Genomic DNA, 20,296 nt, shown 5'->3' with positions numbered 1-20,296 from the left:
CACTCACACAGTAATAGAAATTTTCTGGATTGATGGATTATAGTTTTCTACATCAGCATATTAGAGAGGCAGCAAAAGAAAGAAATACACTATCTGATTAACAGTAGTGACTCTTCTTGCATTAAGAATGTGCAGTTAAAAGAACCAATAGGTGAGAGTATTCGTAGTGCATTGGTGTGAGATTTACTTACTCATTAAGGGAAGGGAAGGGAAGGGAGTTTGCTTTTGTAAAGATGACTACAGTGGTCTTAGACAGTTGTTAAAATTATTCAATAGGACTAACTAGTGATGTTATTAACATCAGATTCTATATGGGAAGCATTCAGGGAAAATATCATAGAAGCTACTAGGCTTTTTATCAATTAAGAGATACTGTTCACATTTTAGCCCTAATTGATATTGGATAAATTGACGAGACTAGTGGTGGTGAAGAAAAATACATGGGATGCATTTAACTTATCATCGAATATAGACACCTACAATAGGTATAAATTAGTCTGCAATTAAGTCACAGAGGGGGTTGGGTTAAGCAAAGGTATATATTATGAGAACTGTCTGGCAAAGAAAAGTATCAGACTTCTTTACTTATGTAAACACTAGAGGGAAATGCATGAATTGGTCCACTAGATATGAATGATGGCGGATAAATAATACATGTAATAGGCACCTCTGTATACTCCGAGGGTCTGATGAATGAATGTCCCATATTATCATTTCCTTTCCCCCCATGTAAATGGTTCACAGTTAGTTATTTATGCGTGTGTGAGTTTTCTCTCTATAGTATGTTTATTATGTTCACTGTCTTAGGTCTCGTCTCAGTTGAGAAAGAAGCTTGTTGCATATTTTATTTTGTTATATTACTTTTATCGCTTTTAATTGTATGTATATATATTCAGTTTTTAAGTATTTTTATTTTGCATCTTAATTATAGTTTACTATTTTATGTTTGGGGCTTAGAGGGGAACAGGTATCCTGTGTGTTATCAGACACTCAGCCTAAAACACTGATGGATCCAATATCTCTCTATTACAGAAGATTTAGGAGAAGTCCGGTTGGCCTGCCTCCCTAAAATCCACTCATGCACACCTTCTCGATGGTAAGCCCTGTTACGTCACTTAGGTGGCAACGAACGTGTAGAGTGGTTCTCTTCAAGACGCCTGGTCAGCGTGAAGAGGAAAAGACCAAACCCTCCAGCAATGAGAGCACAACAATACAAATGGCCCTCAGTCCCCAGCAGCTTTCACTCTCCCTCTTACGGCAGCGAGAGGATCAGAGTGGAAGCAGAGGGTGCTAAGAATCTCTGGGTACGACCAGGCTGCCATGCACGGAAATTGAACTTGGCCTGTTATAATGTACGATCACTCATTGGTGAAGACAGGATATTAGAGCTGGAAAAGGAATTAGAAAATGTGAATTGGAATATCATCGGTTTGGCTGAAACAAGAAGAAGAAATGAGTCACTTATAAGTCTATCAAGTGGAAATCTGCTGTACACCAATGGAAACAGTGAAAGGAGTGAAGGTGGAGTTGGGTTTCTGGTCCATAAAGATTTAAAAAACAACATTTTGGAATTCAAAAGTACATCACCAAGGGTGTCAAGACTAATACTCAAGATTTCTAAGAGGTACAATCTAAAGATTATAATGATTTATGCACCAACATCGAGCCATGATGATGAAGAGGTTGAAGAAATGTACACTGAAATTGAGAGTCTTCTAGATGAGCAGAAAACCCACTACACTATTATTATGGGGGACTTCAATGCTAAGGTTGGAAAAAGGCAAAACAGCGCAGACAGAGGAACTATAGGAAATTTTGGAATTGGTGAAAGAAATAAAAGAGGTGAAAGACTTGTGGAATTTGCAGAATCTCAAGGACTGTCAGTAATGAACACTTTTTTCAAGAAAAGGGTGAACAGAAAGTGGACATGGAAGAGTCCAAATGGATTAACAACTAATGAAATCGACTTCATCCTCACTAACAGAAGATATATTGTGAATGATGTTACCGTCCTGAATAAGGTAAATGTTGGAAGTGATCACAGAATGGTAAGATGTACACTTGATATAGATGTAGGAAAGGAAAGGAAAAAACTGACTCGAGTAAATAATACAAAGGTCTTTGAAATAACAGAGGAGGAGAAAAAGCAGTATGTACTGGAACTTAAGAACAAGTTTGAGCTTCTGCAGACTGCTCAGGACCAAGATATCGACGAGGAATATTACAACTTTCTGAAAGTGATAAAGCCCAAGAAACCTATAGGGAAACAGAAATCCAAAGAAGAAAAAATTAGTCAAGAAACACTTGTCATGATGAACCAAAGACGACAAATGAAGAGCAAGAAAAACACTGACAGGGAGAAAATTGAGTATACTGAGTTATGCAAAGCCATTAGAAAGAGACTCAGAGAGGACATAAGAAGATTTAACACAAGAAAAGTAGAACAAGCATTAAGGGAAAACAAAGGATTTAAATCAGCAGCCATGAGCAGTAATACAGAAAGACAAATGATACTGAAACTGAAGAATAGCGATGGTGTACTTATAAACAGCAGAGAAGGCATAATTCAAATAGCAGAAGACTACTATAGAGAATTATACAAGGAGCGAGGGAATGATACCAGCAGTGGGGAACATGGATTGCAAAGTAGCAACACATACGACATACCCGATATTCTTCCTGATGAGGTAGAACATGCATTGAAGAAAATGAAGAATCGGAAAGCCCCGGGGGAAGATGAAGTTACTGTAGAGTTGTTAAAATTGGGAGGAAGAGACATAACACAAAAACTGGCAAAGGCTCTTCACAAAGTGCATTAGAAAAGGTGTGATGCCTAAGCAGTGGAATAATGCAATCATAGTTTTGCTGCATAAGAAAGGAGATAAATCAGAAATTGGAAATTATAGACCAATTAGCTTGTTATCCCATATCTACAAGTTGTTCACAAGGGTCATTACTAACAGATTAGAAAGAATACTTGATGAGAATCAACCGAAAGAGCAAGCTGGCTTTAGGACAGGATTCTCAACTATGGATCACCTTCACGTAATATCACAGCTAATGGAGAAAGCAAATGAATATAAAACACCATTATGCCTGGCATTTGTGGATTATGAAAAGGCATTTGACTCCATACAGCATAAGGCAATGTTTCGGGCACTGGAAAGACAAGGCATAGATACTCCATATATTATGATTTTGAAGAAAATATATGAGAGTGCTACATCCTTTATTAGACTAGACAAAGACAGTAGCAAATTTAAAATCGAGAAAGGAGTTCGACAAGGAGACACAATATCTCCGAAGCTGTTTACTGCTGCCCTTGAGGAAGCTTTCAGAAGATTAGACTGGTCGCAGAAAGGAGTCAATATGAACGGAGAGTACCTAAACCATTTACGATTTGCAGATGACATTGTGGTCATAAGCCACGATCCCAAAGAATTAGAGGAAAATCTTAATCATTTATGCACAGTTAGTAAGGATTTTGGACTAAAGATGAATATGGCTAAAACAAAAGTAATGATGAACAAGTATGCCACGGAAAGGGAAATAATGATTGAAGGAGCAGTAATTGAAAAGGTGGAGCCATATACTTATCTGGGACAAGTTATTAGCTGTAATAATGATAAATGGCTGGAAGTCAAGAGAAGAATAAATTTTGGATGGATAGCATTCAGGAAATATAGCCACATACTGAAGAGCAATATCCCAGTTTGTCTGAAACGTAAAATAATGAATCAATGTATACTCCCCACCATGACTTATGGAAGTGAAACTTGGGCACTCACCAAAAGAATGGAAGAGAAGCTAAGAACTACACAGCGAAGAATGGAACGAATTATATTGGGAATCAGACTGTTAGATAAGAAGAGAAACACATGGATTAGGCAGCAAACTCAAGTAAAGGACATTCTTATCAAAACTAAAGAACTAAAATGGTCTTGGGCAGGACACATAGCTCGAAGACATGATGACAGATGGACTAAGAAAATAACAGAATGGTACCCAAGAGGGGCTAGAAGAAAACCTGGAAGACAAAGGCGGAGATGGATAGATGAAATTCATGAGTTTTTGAGTAGTAAATGGATGGCCAGTGCTCAAAACAGAAGGAACTGGAAAGTTGCTGGAGAGGCCTTCATCCTGCAGTGGATTGAAAATGGCTGATAATGATGATTTTATGTTCTAAATTGTACATATTTTTGTTTTTAATTGTAGATATTTTAACATCTGTGTAATTGGTCTGTTGCTTTAATAAACTGTCAAGTCAGCGAAAGTAGTATATTATTAATATTAGCATTAGTAGAGCCGTGTGATTCAAGAAAGAAAGCATATAGCATCAGCCAAAAAAAAAAAAAAAAAAAAAAAAATCCATTCACTCCAAATGTTTGTCTAGTTCTGCCTTGAACTTATTTAAGTTGCTGATCCCCACTACAACAGATGAAAGTTTGTTCCAACTATCAACCACCCAGTGGCTAAAGGCGAATTGCTGCACATCATTTCTACAATTGTCTTTCTTCAATTTGAATTTGTCCCCTTAGGTGAGTAATCTGAGCAAAAGAAGAATCCCATTAGCAATGAGTTTGCTCAATCCATTCAATGCCTTATACACCTCAATTAGATCACCTCACACACATGCCTATTCTCTATAACAGCGATTTCCAAACTGAGAGGCGCGCCTCCCTGGGGAGGCACGAAAAGTTTAACAGAAATGTAATTTTCATAATATAACATAACATATATAAATAAAAAAATATATACATGATTTTATTAAACAAAAGCAAACCTTCAAAAAAATAGTTTCTGTTTCATCAAATGCATTGCTAGCGTCGTACCAAATTTCTTACAGAATCGCGAAATGTAAAAAACCACACACAACAGGTGAAACTAGTTTTGCAGAAGAACTAGAAATTGCATAATTATGGATGTTTTACTTCAAGGGAGGCGCCAGGAAAATTTTACAGGTCAAGGGAGGCGTGGGCTCAGAAAGTTTGGGAAACGCTGCTGCAATTTGCAGTATGTAAATATGTAAAAGTATAGTGTTTTATTAAGTATTCTATAAAGTTTTAATCTTAGTAATTAATTTATAAGGAGATGACTATATTTATTCTTCACTTCTATTAATCGCAGGAAAAAAAATTAAATTGATTTAAGAAAAACATACCTGAAATGTAATGCACTGCATACATTCTGAAGTCAACTGTTTTGCTGTGGGTTGTATTCGTGGAACAGAATGAAGCATTTTCTGCCACTAGTCTTATCAATTCATCTGACATCCATTTAGGTCTGAGCTATGAACAGTATCTCTTAGTTGTATAAAAATTCTTAATAGCTTCTACAATTACCTCCCTGAATTATTACTATCCTTCCTATTTAGAATCTGCTATTGGTAACACCATCAATTGGTCCCACTAATGGAATTTAAAAATTATATACAACCACTAGTTCTCTTTACAAAAGGCAAAAACCTTTCCTTTTGCACTTTGTAGTAGTTATATCTTTAAGCTGATCACACTTCAGTATATTATGATCAATATCATCTAGTGGTTATCTAGATTATCTTGAGTTACTGCAGATAAGATCAAGTGTATTGATCTGATTATCTCTCTCATTTTCTCTCTATAAAACATTAAATTCAGAAACGGCTTGCTACTGGTGTAAGTGACCAGCTTTCAAGTTCGTCAATATCTGCAAAGTTAAAATCCCCTATTATAAATCATTCTGATTTACTCGCCCACTGTTTGGCTCTATAGTTGGTTGTTATACGTGTCACAGTCTTTTTTTTTGTTATAATGTGCTCCAGAAAATACTCAAGTTCTGCAAATTGTAGCATATGGAAACTAGGTAATTGTGAGGAGAACTGATCGAGGTGTTTAATACTTTGAATAGACTGAGTATGCTAAAGTTGATGGCATCATTGCTCTCACTCGGATAACACATAAGGGGGCACAAATTTAAAATGCAGAAGGATGGTTGCAGGAGAAGCGCACAGAATTTTGCTTTCAGTCAGAGGGTAGTTGATTGTTGGAAAAATCTTCCATCTGTTGTTGTTTCATAGGCAGTTTGAATAAATTTAAGGAGGAATTAGATGGATTATTAGAAGGGATGGACAGGTAATGTAGGAACTGTTTCTGTAAGTTTTTTTTTTTGTTTGTTTGGCTGATGTATAAGCTTGCTTCTTTGCATCATTTGCCAATAATATTACTAGTAGTGATATTAATTTATTGATAAAGCAAGGTACATTAATCTTAACAAAAATATTGATTAATTTAGAAAGCAAGAATTGTGTTTGTAGAAACATGTATATTTGTTCATATTATGTATAAATTTCCTATTTCTGTTTCTGCTTTGAGGTTTCTGACAAATCCATAAAACAGGTGTGCTCACTCCCCCCCCCCCCACACACACACAAATAATGGGCATTTTGACTTCATGTCTGAACATCTGGGCCTTTAACCAGTGGCAGCTCGTGACTGATGTTTGGGGGTGCTGCGTCTTAAAGTTACATTAAATTGCCTTGGTTATAAGACATGTAGACATTCACAGTAATAATAATAAGCAAGTTAAAATTACTACAAAACATTAACTAGACATTTACCATTAACAGACTTGAACTTTTATTTAAAAACAAAATCCATTCTTTGGTTTTTATTTGTTGAAAATAGATTAATAACTTTTTCATTCAAGTTTGGAGCACTGTTAACCAAGCTTTTCTCTGTTAAAAGCATTGCTTGAGCATTTAGCCTTTCCTGAGTCATAGTGCTCCTTAAAAATGTTTTTATTCTTTTTAATGTCGAATGGCAGCGTTTGGGCTCTGAAGTAGTCATCGGAATGGTCAAAAGAACTTTTATGAGTTTTGTAAGTTCACCAAGAACTTCAGCTAGATTATTTTCTGAGATAAATTTCGGCAAGTCAGTTAATTTGCAATAATTGTGTAGATCACGTCTGCTATAGAAAACTTATAATTCCGTAAGAAGTTTTTCTCTTTCAATCATAGGATATGCCTTAGTAGTCTCACGTACCTCTTCCATGAACATTTTCGTACAAAAAATAACAAAGTTCTCCTTGTTAAACAATTTAGCAGCGATTAATTGCTCTGTAAAAGAATATTTCTCACCTATGTCAACACTTATATAGTCGCATACTTCCTTCGCTTCAATCATGAGTGTTTTTGAACGATTTTCACAGTACATTGAATTCCTGATTTTTAGAATGGCATTCTTAAAGTTTCCTCTATATTCATATATTTTAACTGCCTCAATTTTTCGAAATTGCATTTGATTATAAATAACTTCCGCATGGGGCATTATCTGAAGGAAAAGTTCTAACCAGAACTCTAATTTTTCATTACTCAAGATGTGCAAAATTCCAGTTGCTTCTGAAATCATCTTATCTGCATTTGCTGTCCCTTGTAGTTCCCCCATGCACTTTTTTAAGGATTCAAAATTTTCATAAACACTGTTTACATTGCATATACTGAAGTTCCATCTTGTAGGGGAAGATTGGGCAACACGGCTGTCCATATGCTTTCTGAGAACAGAGAGACGCTGTGGTGATCTCGAGAAAAATGTTGGTATCGACATGAGGTTCGAAAAGAATATTCTTGAATCTGGGGTACTACTTACTGCATTTCTCATCATCAGATTCAGTTGGTGTGCATAGCAGTGAATAAAATGTGCATTTTTGTACACTTCTTTTATTTTAGGCTGAACTCCCCCTTTCTTGCCTTTCATCACACTTGCACCATCAAATGTCTGAGCAACCAGTTTTTGAGTATTTCCTTCGAGGATTATGTCTAACTGATCTAGAATGCACTTCGATATTCTGTCTGCCGTTTGGTTTTCCAGGAGAGAAAAAAACCCCAAAAACGCTCAAATATGTCTCCATTCAGTTCGCATCTCAGAACAATTACCATTTGTATATGTTCTGAAACATCTGTTGTGTCATCAGCCATGACAGCTACAAATGAAGTGTCTTTAATTTATATTTTTATTTCATCCCAGCATATTTGCAGCAAACAGTCAAGAATATTATTCTGAATAGTTTTTGAAATGCCGTTAATTCAGCATTACTTTCTAAATGGTTCTTTAAATTGGAATCTAATGTACAAGCGAAATTTATTAATCCTCTGAATACTCCTGTATTTTTAGAATCGTCTTTTTTGTCATGTCCACGTGAAGGAATTTCAAACTGTCCACAAAATTTAATGCAGTCTATTATTTTAGATAATACCTCACAATTCTTGGTAACTTTTCTGTTATGTTTGTAGATCGAAAGTCTGTAGGTCTCATTAAGCTGTTCTTTAATATTTACACTTCCTAAAAGCGATAGTGAAATCACATTATCAATATGTTTCTTCGAACTCTCATGTTTTAGAGTTTTTTTTTTTTTTTTTCTTTCATTCTGTTTATGTTTGTAAAGCCACTTTTTGTCCACGTTAAGTCACCTCCGAACAGTAAACATGGAAAACAAAACATTGCATTTTTAACTTCACAACCACAAAGCCAACTTTTCCTTTGGTACCATTCAGTTTTAAAACTGCCAATATATTTTTTTATTATTACTTATTCCCTGCTGAGAAATTTGAATCTTTGGTGTGGGGCAGCCTTCTTTTTTAATTGCATTTTTTTCTTGGAGAGATAATTGTGAAAAACTAAGTTGCTGAAGTTTATTCACTGTCATGAGATTTACTTCATGGGGAAGCACGGAGGCCATGATCGAATCAAATTTCACAAAATCGTGTGTCGTAGAAATAATGTTTTACTTGCACATCACATCATAATATAACTTCAACTTACCAAGTTCAAGCTCAGTTCCCAGTTAATTAAGCTGTAATCACGTAATTACACTGTTGAATGTTGAGTATTGACTTAACACTGATACAGTACATTCTCAATTTTCCAGGATAGATGGTAAAAAAAAATTTCCCGGATAATCGATTTCCCGGTTAATCTAAAAATACATTACGTCCCCAACATACGTAAGAGATACGTTACAGGACTTCTTACGTAAGGCGAGTTTTACGAACTCTGTAATGACTAATATTATATTGCTACTATATCCCTGATATGGCAAAATTATAAAAACCACATAATATCCTCAGAAGAATGAAGAAAAATAGTTACATATTTTTAATTAGTTCAATTAAATTATCTGGCGACAGCGATGAAGTAGCCAGAGTGGCACATCATCATCATTCTTATCTTTCTTGGTGATTCCTTTCTACTTCCTTGCACCATATGGCGAATAATAATAATAATAAGAAGAAGAAAAGAAAACAAAAGGAAGAATAAACACATGTTATTGTACTGTATAAACTGATATGTATTTCGTAGCCCATTGGTTATTATAGTTGACTTCATTGGTGCCAATCCTTTCACCACTTCTCGTATTCTGTCTAATGTAACATATTCTGTTTAACGTAATGTAACGTAAGTCCAAAGCTACATAAGTCTCGGACTTACTGTATTGAAAAATGTTCAGCACATCTGGTGAGTATGGGCTTGACACACCAAGGGTCCTGACTTGGATATCATCCTTCTTCTCTTTCTTGGTGATTCCCTTCTACTTCACTCTCTCTCTCTCTCTCTCTCTCTCTCTCTCTCTCTCTCTGGGTAATTCAGAAATTTTTTTTTTTTGGCTGATGCAGTATAAGCTTCAGGCTTCCTTGCACCATATGGCTAATAATAATAATAACAAAATAATAATAAAAAAGGTATGGCGATAGATAAAAAACGAAAATAAAAATTAAATACCAACGTCCCTGACATAAATAAAGAAACGAAATTTGTCCTTTTGCGGTGCGACGAAACACAACAATCTACGCAACACACTAAAACAAACTAAACATTTGCATTACGATGTGGCGCCTCCATAGCCAGGTGAGCAGGAGCAGCAGTGCGTAGCACACGCTTCTTGATTAAACCGGGGTTCGAGCCCGTGACCACCAAATACAGAGGATGCAGAAAGGTCAGGGAATGACCACCGCATATCCCCGGAGCAAATGACCTTAGTTGCTAATGCTCCTAAAAACCAAATAACAAACATAATAAGCATTACGATGCAACTTGCTAAACAAATTAAACTAAAGATAATAGGTACACTAATTTCCCAATGACGACTTATAATGGCGTTTCTTGTAGTAGTAGTAGTAATAGTAGTGGCATGTGATGCAAGAAAGCAAGTGTATGAGCTTATGCAGCATCAGCCAAAAAAAAAAAAAAATCACACCATTCCCTCCAAATGCCTGTCCAGTTCCTCCTTAAATTTATTCAGCCTATCAACTTCCACAACTACAGATGGAAGTTTGTTCCAGCAATTAACCACCTGCTGGCTAAAGGCAAATTTCCGCACATCTATTCTACATCTGTCCTTTCTTAATTTGAATTTATGCCCCCTTAGGTTCGTAATCTGAACAAGTGGAAGGATCCCATCAGGATTCAGCGTGCTGAACCCATTCAAGGCCTTATACACCTCAATCAGATCACCGCGCAGGTGCCTAGTCTCCAGCCACTGCAATTTGCAGAACTTAAGCCTCTCTTGATGAGAGGATCCCTTCATTCCCTCGCCAATCTTGTTGCCCTTCTCTGTACACGCTCAAGTAAATCTACATCCTTCCTAAAATGAAGCCTCCAGACCTGTAGGCAGTACTCAAGGCGTGGCTTGACCATTGCCTTATACAGAGGGATAATCACCTCCTTTTCCCTGCTAGCAAAGTTCCTATATATCATTGACAAAACCCCATGACCTGCCCTGGCAGCCTGTCTGCATTGCTCAGAAAACTTCATATCTGCCTGCACAATTACTCCCAGGTCTTTTTCATTTTCTACCACCTTAAGTGTAGTACCACACAGTTGGTACATTTCTCTGGGGTTACTTTTACCCATATGCAGTACTTTACATTTGTCAAGGTTAAACTTCAGTTGCCACTTCTTAGCCCATCTGCCCAAATTATCTAGATCCTGTTGCAGTAGCACACTGCCATTACTGTCATTAACAACCCTGCCAACCTTTGTATCATCTGCAAACTTCGACTTTAAGCCTGATATACCTTCATCAGTATCATTGATAAATATACAAAACAACAGTGGACCTAACACCGAACCCTGTGGGACCCCACTAATAACATTAGTCCAAGAAGAGCAGCACCCATTGATTACCACCCTCTGTCTTTTCCCACTTAACCATCCTTTTATCCATTGTAGCAACTTACCCTTAATACCATTCTGCTCCAATTTGTACAATAGTCTTCCATGCGCAACAGTGTCAAAAGCTTTCCTGAAATCCAAATATATGATATCAAAATTATGTTTTGCATCCAGTTCCTTTGTAACCAGATCATAATATCTTATCAAATTTGTCAGACAAGACTTTCCCTTAACAAACCCATGCTGTGTCTGAATTATTGCTGCAGTCTTGTCTAGATGATCCTGCAATGCTTCTTTAACCAGTGACTCCATTATTTTACCAGGAACAGAAGTTAAACTAACTGGTCTGTAATTACTCTTCACCCTTCGATCCACCTTTGTGAATTGGGGATACATTTGCACATCTCCAGTCCGTGGGAACCTCCCCTGAGTCCAAGGATGCTCTCATAATTATGGCTAAGGGTTTGCTTAGTTGCTTTGCCGCCTCCTTTAATATAACTGGATAGATCCCATCCACCCCAGGTGCTTTTCTTACGTTTAACTTCAACAATTTCTCTTCCACTTTGCTCTCAGTTATTACAAAATCATTAAGTATCCTGCTACAATTTGATAACCTTCTGTCATTTTCAAACCTTAATAATTCCTCACGTGTGAATGTAGATGCAAAATACTCATTCAGTTTGTTTGCCATCTCAGCAGGATCATCAACAGTCGAACCATCGATGTCAAGTGGACCAATCTGATTCATCCCCTTCCTTTTAGAGTTTATATAAGTAAAGAAATCCTTGCTGTTTTTCTTAGCATCTTTTGCCAAGGATTTCTCATAATCTGCCTTCGCCTGCCGAACCTCCTTTGTGACCTGATTACAGACTAACTTATATCTGCCATAGGCTTGTGAGTCGCTTAATAATTTATATGCATCCCATGCATTTTTCTTCTCTGTTACGAGTCTCATTAGTTCATTTGACAGCCATTTAGGCCTAAACCTTGAACAATTTTCTTAATAGGTATGAAACTTTTAGTAGCGTCCACGATTAATTCCTTGAATGCTTCCCACTTAGAATTTACTGTTGGTAACATCGTCAGTTGATCCCACTGTACAGAATTTAAAAAATGTCGGAGACCACTGCACTCGCCTTTACAGAAGCAAAAACCCTTTCCTTTACCCCTGATGGTAATTAAATCTTTAAGTAAATCCCACGTCAGTACGCTGTGATCACTGCCACCTAGTGGTTCTTTTATCTGCAAATTCCTAATACATGAATGATCACTGCTGATAACCAGATCAAGAGTATTACTTTCTCTGGTTGCCTCTCGAACATGCCGCTGTAAAAAACAATCATCCAATAAATCCACAAAAGTCTGACTAGTGTGTGAGTGACCAACCCACAAGTTCCAGTCAATATCTGGGAAGTTAAAATTCCCCATTATAAGACATTCTAATTTACTAGCCCACTCTATTTCTCTGTACAATTGTTCATTGTACTCATTCAAGTCATTAGGCCTATAACACACTGCTACCCTTATTTTTGGTTTTGCAGTGCTTATGTCACACCAAACTGACTCAACAGTGCACTGTTCATGTATATCAACTGGATACACTTCTTTTGATTTTATGTTTTTCTTAATTAACAGCATAACACCTCCTCCCTTCCTATCCTGTCTATCCTTTCTGTACACATTGTACTCCCCAAATTCCAGTTCGGCATTCCTTATATCTGTGTGACACCACGTCTCTGATATCCCAACAATATCTGCCTTTGATGTCTTGACCAACACTTCAAATTCATCAAATTTATTTTACTATACTTCTAGCATTGGTATACATGCACCTATTCTTATTTTTAGTTACTCTAACACATCCCATATACCCACCTGTTTCACGATGACTGCCATCCGTCCCTGAAACCCCCAACACCCCTCGCTCTAGGTCATTACTTATTCTAATAGAAGTTGTCACTTATTTACGACTTGCAAAACATCTGTTTATACCCATTCTAGTTATTACTTGAATTTTATGATTTCTGGTTGATTTTTTTTTTTTTTTTTTAATTTGGAGTCTTGACCCAGTTAATCCGCTTCCCAGTTAATCCAATCCCGGTATATCGAGAGTCTGCTGTATTTAGTTACTTAATGGGAATTCAGGCGAATAACAAAAAGAAACTGACATTGTGACTACACACCCATCATAGTCAACGATGAAATCTGCGCTGCGTGCTTTATAATGACTTCGATTCATTTCACCTATAAAAATGTGTATTGGCAAGTTGCCAATATGCTGGTTGCCAATGGTAACCAACCGATATTCACTGGAATGCAAAATGTGTCACTGCCTGGCACACAGTGAGGCCTACAGTTAAATAAACTTCAAAGTTGGAAACCATTTCGTGTTTTTATTTGTTTATTATTGAAATGATTACTGGAAATAGAGGATGTGCATACTATATGCCGGCCCTGTTAATAAAAATATTCATTACGTTGTATTGTTCTTCACAAAATTTCATATACCTCTGTTAACTGTATATCTAGATTTAAATAGCTAGGGGTGCCACAGTGCCTATGGACGAGCTGCCCCTGCCTTTAACACTTGTAATACAATTCATTTATTCTGTGTCACATAAGCAGTGTAATAATAGAATATTTTCAGACCTTTTGGCATTCAAGTAGGAGGTTATTTTGATTTCCACTCTTTTTTTTTTTTTTTTTTTTTTTTTTCAATGATTCTAAAAAATCTCTATTGAATAGAATCAAAATGACTCCATCATACCTATGGGTTTTGTATAAATGCAAAAAAGTTAACCAAATATCTCTTCTTTCCATTCATTTGAATATTATTTTTATTTTGAGAAAAAAAAAGTTTTAAAATGTGATACTCTGATACTGATATTTAGTATGTGTTATATGGATTAACTACAAGTAAACGTTTGTTTCTTAGCTCGAAGCAAAGGGATTTCAATTGTCCACTGGGAAAAACCCTTTCAGGTAACACAGAGAGATCAAATCTTAAGTCATAGGGAAAAAGAAAAATTATGGAAAAGAAAGGTAATTTTAAAAGTGCCATATTAAGATATTTACTTTGATTCAATTTTAAGTATAGCCCTGACTTTCATAGTACAAAAATATACTAATAAATAATTTTTACCTATAATAAGGAAAAGAAAAATCTACTTTAATCAATATTTTTAGGCTTAACAAAAAGAACTTATATGTAAAAAATATATTATTGTAAAAGAATAGCAGAGTAATATTGTGCTAGTTTTAAAAGCATTCCTACATTCTGGATCACTAAGTCACGATCACTAAGATTCACTGCTTTTATTATCACAATGAATTGCAAAGATCAGTTTTGGCTTTTAAGGATTTGCCAAATATTATACAAGAACTTCCCGACTTACGTAATACTTGACTTACGCAAATTCGACTTTACGTAAGTTTTTGCCAGCCAGTGCAAACTTAAAAAAATTGTGGAAACGTATTTTGCATCCCATAGGAATAAATGGAGGTATCATGGAAATATTGTAATGTGAACCCAATAACACATTGTGTTTTTTTGTTTTTTTTGTAATTCGTTCCAAGTCCTTGGAAGTTGAAAATTTTGCTATATAACTAAGCTATTTATCTCTCTAAAAGATTGTAATTTTGCAAATTACAGTGTCTGGAGACTAGGCACCAGCGAGGTGATCTGATAGAGGTGTATAAAGCCTTGAATGGTTTGAGCATGCTCAATGCTGATGGGATTCTTCCTCTCGCTCAGAATAATCACCTGAGAGGGCATAAATTCAAATTGAGGAAAGACAGATGTAGGATAGATGTGCGGAAATTTGCCTTTAGCCAGCGGGTGGTTGGTTGGTGGAACAGACTTCCATCCCTTGTCGTGGAAGTTGATAGCCTAAATAAGTTTAAGGCTCAGTGGACAGGTATTTTGAACGAACAGAGGGGTGAAGTGAAAGTGTTTTTTTTTTTTTTTTTTTTTTTGGCTGATTCTGCATAAGCTTGCTTTCTTGCATCAAATGCCTCTACTAATGCTAATGCTAATATTTATAATGGAAATTTCACTACCCTTTCATCATTATCATATGTTCCCCTTTATAAGAATCAATTTTGAATGCCCTTGGGATATTTTTCTAAAGCAAGTTTCTGGAGGTCATGATCATAAAACAGTAAAAACAATTTGCACTTTCCAGTTTATTGGGCTTTTTCTATTAGTGTATCTAATTATAAACGGGTAGTAAACTCGATCTTATTGCATTTGTGATAATACATAATTGCAATTGTGTGGGTTTTTACACTATTATGGTGAAATGTGTTCCCCTTCTGAAATCTTCATATAAAAAACAAATTTTCAGAAACTTCTCTTCATTCCTATTTATGTATTACAATGATGAAGGGAAAGCAACCAATGGAAAGTGCAAGTGGTGGTAGTGCCAAGAAACGAAACAAAATTGATTTAGAAATGAAGATGAAAATGATTAAGACTTATGAAGCAGGACAAAGTTTGTCATCTATTGCCGCAGTCACCAACCTTATGGACCACTAAACTCAAATTTTTAAATCCAGCGGACCACTACCATGATTTTTTCCATAAAAGTAACATTCTAAATATTAAATGGTACTTACACTTGTTTTTGCACTCCAAGTTATTTGCAAAAAAATTGGATATCATTAATGTTAATATAATTAATAATATAATGGCCTTATAATGATAAAAAAAAGGGTATAATGAATAAATGCAGATATATTCGTTATGAAAAATGCAAAAAAAAAACATTTTGAATTTCATTTTATTAAAAAATAATTAACAGAAAAATTAATATCAACAATTATCAAATATCGAGTGCACCTTGACATAGAGGTGTATAAAGGATTAATTATAGCAAAATAATCAGTGTGACATTTGTTGCTGTTTGTTTTAAATAAGCTGTTGGATTCTTGGCTCCAATGACGTTACTGCAACACGGAGAGCCGTTTGTATTTCTAGCCTACAGCGGTACTTGTTTTTAATTGCCGTAACTGATGAAAATGTCTTTTCACACATATATGTAGTTGCGAATGGAATTAAAATTTTGATGGCCTTTTCACTCAGCAATTGGTACTCACTTTTTATGGAAAGCCAAAAATGAGATCTTGTTAGGGACGAGTGGAATTTACCTTTGAGACTGTCGTCGGATGGTAGATCGATTAGGCTTTCTTTTTCTTTCACGTTCAAATTACTACCCTCGATTTTCGCCAAAAATGGATCTATTATCCACGTATTTCTTTGTCTGGGGGTCCTCTTCCTGTGGGTAATAATGACCTAAAGAGTCAGTGAGCAACTGTAAGTGCAATCAAACAAGAGTTATTACCTGACATCCTCCTGTTTCATATAATCATCAAAATTTGGGAACATTTGCAGAACTTCTTCAGCCAACTGCGTTTGCCACAGCAATATCTTCCTTTGAAATGCATCCATTTTTGGATGCATTTCAAAGGAAGTGTGAACACGTCCATAAAGGAAGTGTGAACACGTCCATAAGCTCGCCTTGCAAGGGTGGGTTCAGCTGGTTTAACAGAAAAAAATATATATCAGCCAGGTATGCAAGCTTGGCTAGTCAATCATTGTCGGACAAGAGATCATGGAACCTCGAATTATTTTGCTGCTGGAAGAATAACTTGACTTCTTGGCGCAGGTCGAACAACCGGGTTAGTACTTTGCCACTCGACAGCCATCTCACCTCAGCGTGAAGAAGAAGAACACGAGTATGCTGAAAGCCCATTTCTTCACAAAGTGCCTCAAATATTCGAGAATTGAGCCCTTTGTGGCAAATTTTGTTTCCAATTTTAATTATATCAGAGAGTACTTCGTGCAGTTCTGGAGATAATCTTTTCGCCACAAGTTGCTCATGATGTATAATACAATGAGTAAACAAGATGTAGTAGTAGTGGCATGTGATGCAAGAAAGCATGTGTATGAACTTATGCAGCATCAGCCAAAAAAAAAATCACACCATTCCCGCCAAATGCCTGTCCAGTTCCTCCTTAAATTTATTCAACCTATCTACTTCCACAACGACAGATGGAAGTTTTTTCCAGCAATTAACCACCCGCTGGCTAAAGGCAAATTTCCGCACATCTATTCTACATCTGTTTTTTTTCTTAATTTGAATTTATGCCCCCTTAGGCCTTATACACCTCAATCAGATCCCCCATTCAAGGCCTTATACACCTCAATCAGATCACCGCACAGGTGCCTAGTCTCCAGCCACTGCAATTTGCAGAACTTAAGCTTCTCTTGGTAAGAGGATCCCTTCATTCCCCTCACCAATCTTGTTGCCCTTCTCTGTACACACTCAAGTAAATCTACATCCTTCCTAAAAATAGGCCTGTACGCAGACCTGTACGCAGTACTCAAGGCGTGGCCTAACCATTGCCTTATACAGAGGGATAATCACCTCCTTTTCGCTGCTAGCAAAATTCCTATATATCATTGACAAAACCCCATGACCTGCCCCGGCAGCCTGTCTGCATTGCTCAGAAAACTTCATATCTGCCTGCACAATTATTCCCAGGTCTTTTTCATTTTCTACCACCTTAAGTTTAGTACCACACAGTTGGTGCTTTTCTCTGGGGGTTACTTCTACCCATATGCAGTACTTTGCATTTGTCAAGATTAAACTTCAGTTGCCACTTCTTAGCCCATCTGCCCAAATTATCTAGATCCTGTTGCAGTAGCACACTGCCATTACTGTTATTAACAACCCTGCCAACCTTTGTATCATCTGCAAACTTCGACATTAAGCCTGATATACCTTCATCAATATCATTGATAAATATACAAAACAGTGGACCCAACACCGAACCCTGTGGGACTCCACTAATAACTTTAGTCCATGAAGAGCAGCACCCATTGATTACCACTCTCTGTCTTCTCCCACTTAACCATCCTTTTATCCATTGTAGCAACTTACCCTTAATACCATTCTGCTCCAATTTGTACAATAGTCTTTCATGCGCAACTGTGTCAAAAGTTTTCCTGAAATCCAAATTGATATCAAAATTATTTTTTGCATCCAGTTCCTTTGTAACCACATCATAATATCCTATCAAATTTGTCAGACAAGACTTTCCCTTAACAAACCCATGCTGTGTCTGAATTATTGCTGCAGTCTTGTCTAGATAATCCTGCAATGCTTCTTTAACCAGCGACTCCATTATTTTACCCATAACAGAAGTTAAACTAACTGGTCTGTAATTACTCATGTCACCCTTCGATCCACCTTTGTGAATTGGGGATACATTTGCACATCTCCAGTCCGTGGGAACCTCCCCTGAGTCCAAGGATGCTCTCATAATTATGGCTAAGGGTTTGCTTAGTTGCTTTGCCGTGTCCTTTAATATAACTGGATAGATCCCATCCACCTCAGGTGCTTTTCTTATGTTTAACTTCAACAATTTCTCCTCCACTGTGCTCTCAGTTATTACAAAATCATTAAGTATCCTGCTACAATTAGATAACCTTCTGCCATTTTCAAACCTTAATAATTCCTCATGTGTGAATGTAGATGCAAAATACTCATTCAGTTTGTTTGCCATCTCAGCAGGATCATCAACAGTTGAACCATCGATGTCAAGTGGACCAATCTGATTCATCCCCTTCCTTTTAGAGTTTATATAAGTAAAGAAATCCTTGCTGTTTTTCTTAGCATCTTTTGCCAAGGATTTCTCATAATGTGCCTTTGCCTGCCGAACCTCCTTTGTGACCTGATTACAGACTAACTTATATCTGCCATAGGCTTGTGAGTCGCTTAATAATTTATATGCATCCCATGCATTTTTCTTCTCTGTTACGAGTCTCATTAGTTCATTTGACAGCCATTTAGGCCTAAACCTTGAACAATTTTCTTAATAGGTATGAAACTTTTAGTAGCTTCCACGATTAATTCCTTGAATGCTTCCTACTTAGAATTTACTGTTGGTAACATCGTCAGTTGATCCCACTGTACAAAATTTAAAAACTTTCTGAGACCACTGCACTCGCCTTTACGGAAGCAAAAACTCTTTCCTTTACCCCTGATGGTAATTAAATCTTTAAGTAAATCCCACATCAGTACACTGTGATCACTGCCACGTAGTGGTTCCTTTATCTGCAAATTCTTGATACACGAATGATCACTGCTGATAACCAGATCAAGAGTATTACTCTCTCTAGTTGCCTCTCAAACATGCTGCTGCTGAAAACAATCATCCAATAAATCCACAAAAGTCTGACTAGTGTGTGAGTGACCAACCCACAAGTTCCAGTCAATATCTGGGAAGTTAAAATCCCCCAATATAAGACATTCTGATTTACTGGCCCACTCTATTTCTCTGTATAATTGTTTATTGTACCCATTCGAGTCATTAGGCCTACAACACACCCCTACTTTTATTTTTGCTTTCGCAGTGCTTATGTCACACCAAACTGACTCAACAGTGCACTGTTCATCTATATCAACCGGGTGCACTTCTTTTGATTTTATGTTTTTCTTAATTAACAGCATAACACCTCCTCCCTTTCTATCCTGGCTATCCTTTCTGTACACATTGTACTCCACAAATTCCAGTTCTGCATTCCTTATATCTGTGTGACACCACGTCTCTGCTATCCCAACAATATCCGCCTTTGATGTCTTGACCAACACTTCAAATTCATCAAATTTATTTACTATACTTCTAGCATTGGTATACATGCAAGCATACATGCTCCTATTCCTAGTTATCCTAACACATCCCATATACCCACCTATTTCAGGATGACTACCATCCGTCCCTGAAACTCCCAACACCCCTCGCTCCAGGTCGCTACTTATTCTAATAGAAGTTGTGCAAGAATCACCTTCACCTCTGCCTATGGCTACTGTTAAACGATTAGTCCTTGTATCCCCCCAAGCTATCAGTTTTCCAACCCACCTAACACTGCCTCGATAGCATCAGCAAATATTCTTGCACCCTTTCTATTTAAGTGTATCCCATCCCTGTAGAAGCAGTCTCTCCTGTTAATAAGTACAGACCAGGCTGAAAAAAAATTCTATCCCTTGAGCTTTGCACAGTCTTTCCAGGGCCGAAAGGCACCTCCGTAGCCAGGTGGGAAGGAGCAGCAGTGTGTAGCACACGCTTCTTGATTAGACCGGGGTTCG

General features: G+C 36.8%; 1 protein-coding gene across 2 annotated transcripts in view; it reads left to right on the top strand.

The window, feature by feature from the left end:
• LOC150089470 (cilia- and flagella-associated protein 100-like) overlaps positions 1 to 20,296 on the top strand; it is a 310,734-nt gene that overhangs the window by 12,660 nt on the left and 277,778 nt on the right. For both annotated transcript variants that reach the window (XM_090368613.1, XM_090368614.1), the window contains exon 2: positions 14,080 to 14,186. In XM_090368613.1, the coding sequence (XP_090224739.1) occupies positions 14,080 to 14,186 (107 nt within the window). The remainder of the gene's footprint in view (positions 1 to 14,079; positions 14,187 to 20,296) is intronic.

This window comes from Mastigoproctus giganteus, chromosome 2, assembly GCF_048544385.1.
Source record: "Mastigoproctus giganteus isolate SK-2022 chromosome 2, ASM4854438v1, whole genome shotgun sequence".
Classification (NCBI taxonomy): domain Eukaryota; kingdom Metazoa; phylum Arthropoda; class Arachnida; order Uropygi; family Thelyphonidae; genus Mastigoproctus; species Mastigoproctus giganteus.
The sequence above is the reverse complement of the archived record's forward strand: the minus strand, read 5'-3'. Positions and strand labels throughout refer to the sequence as shown.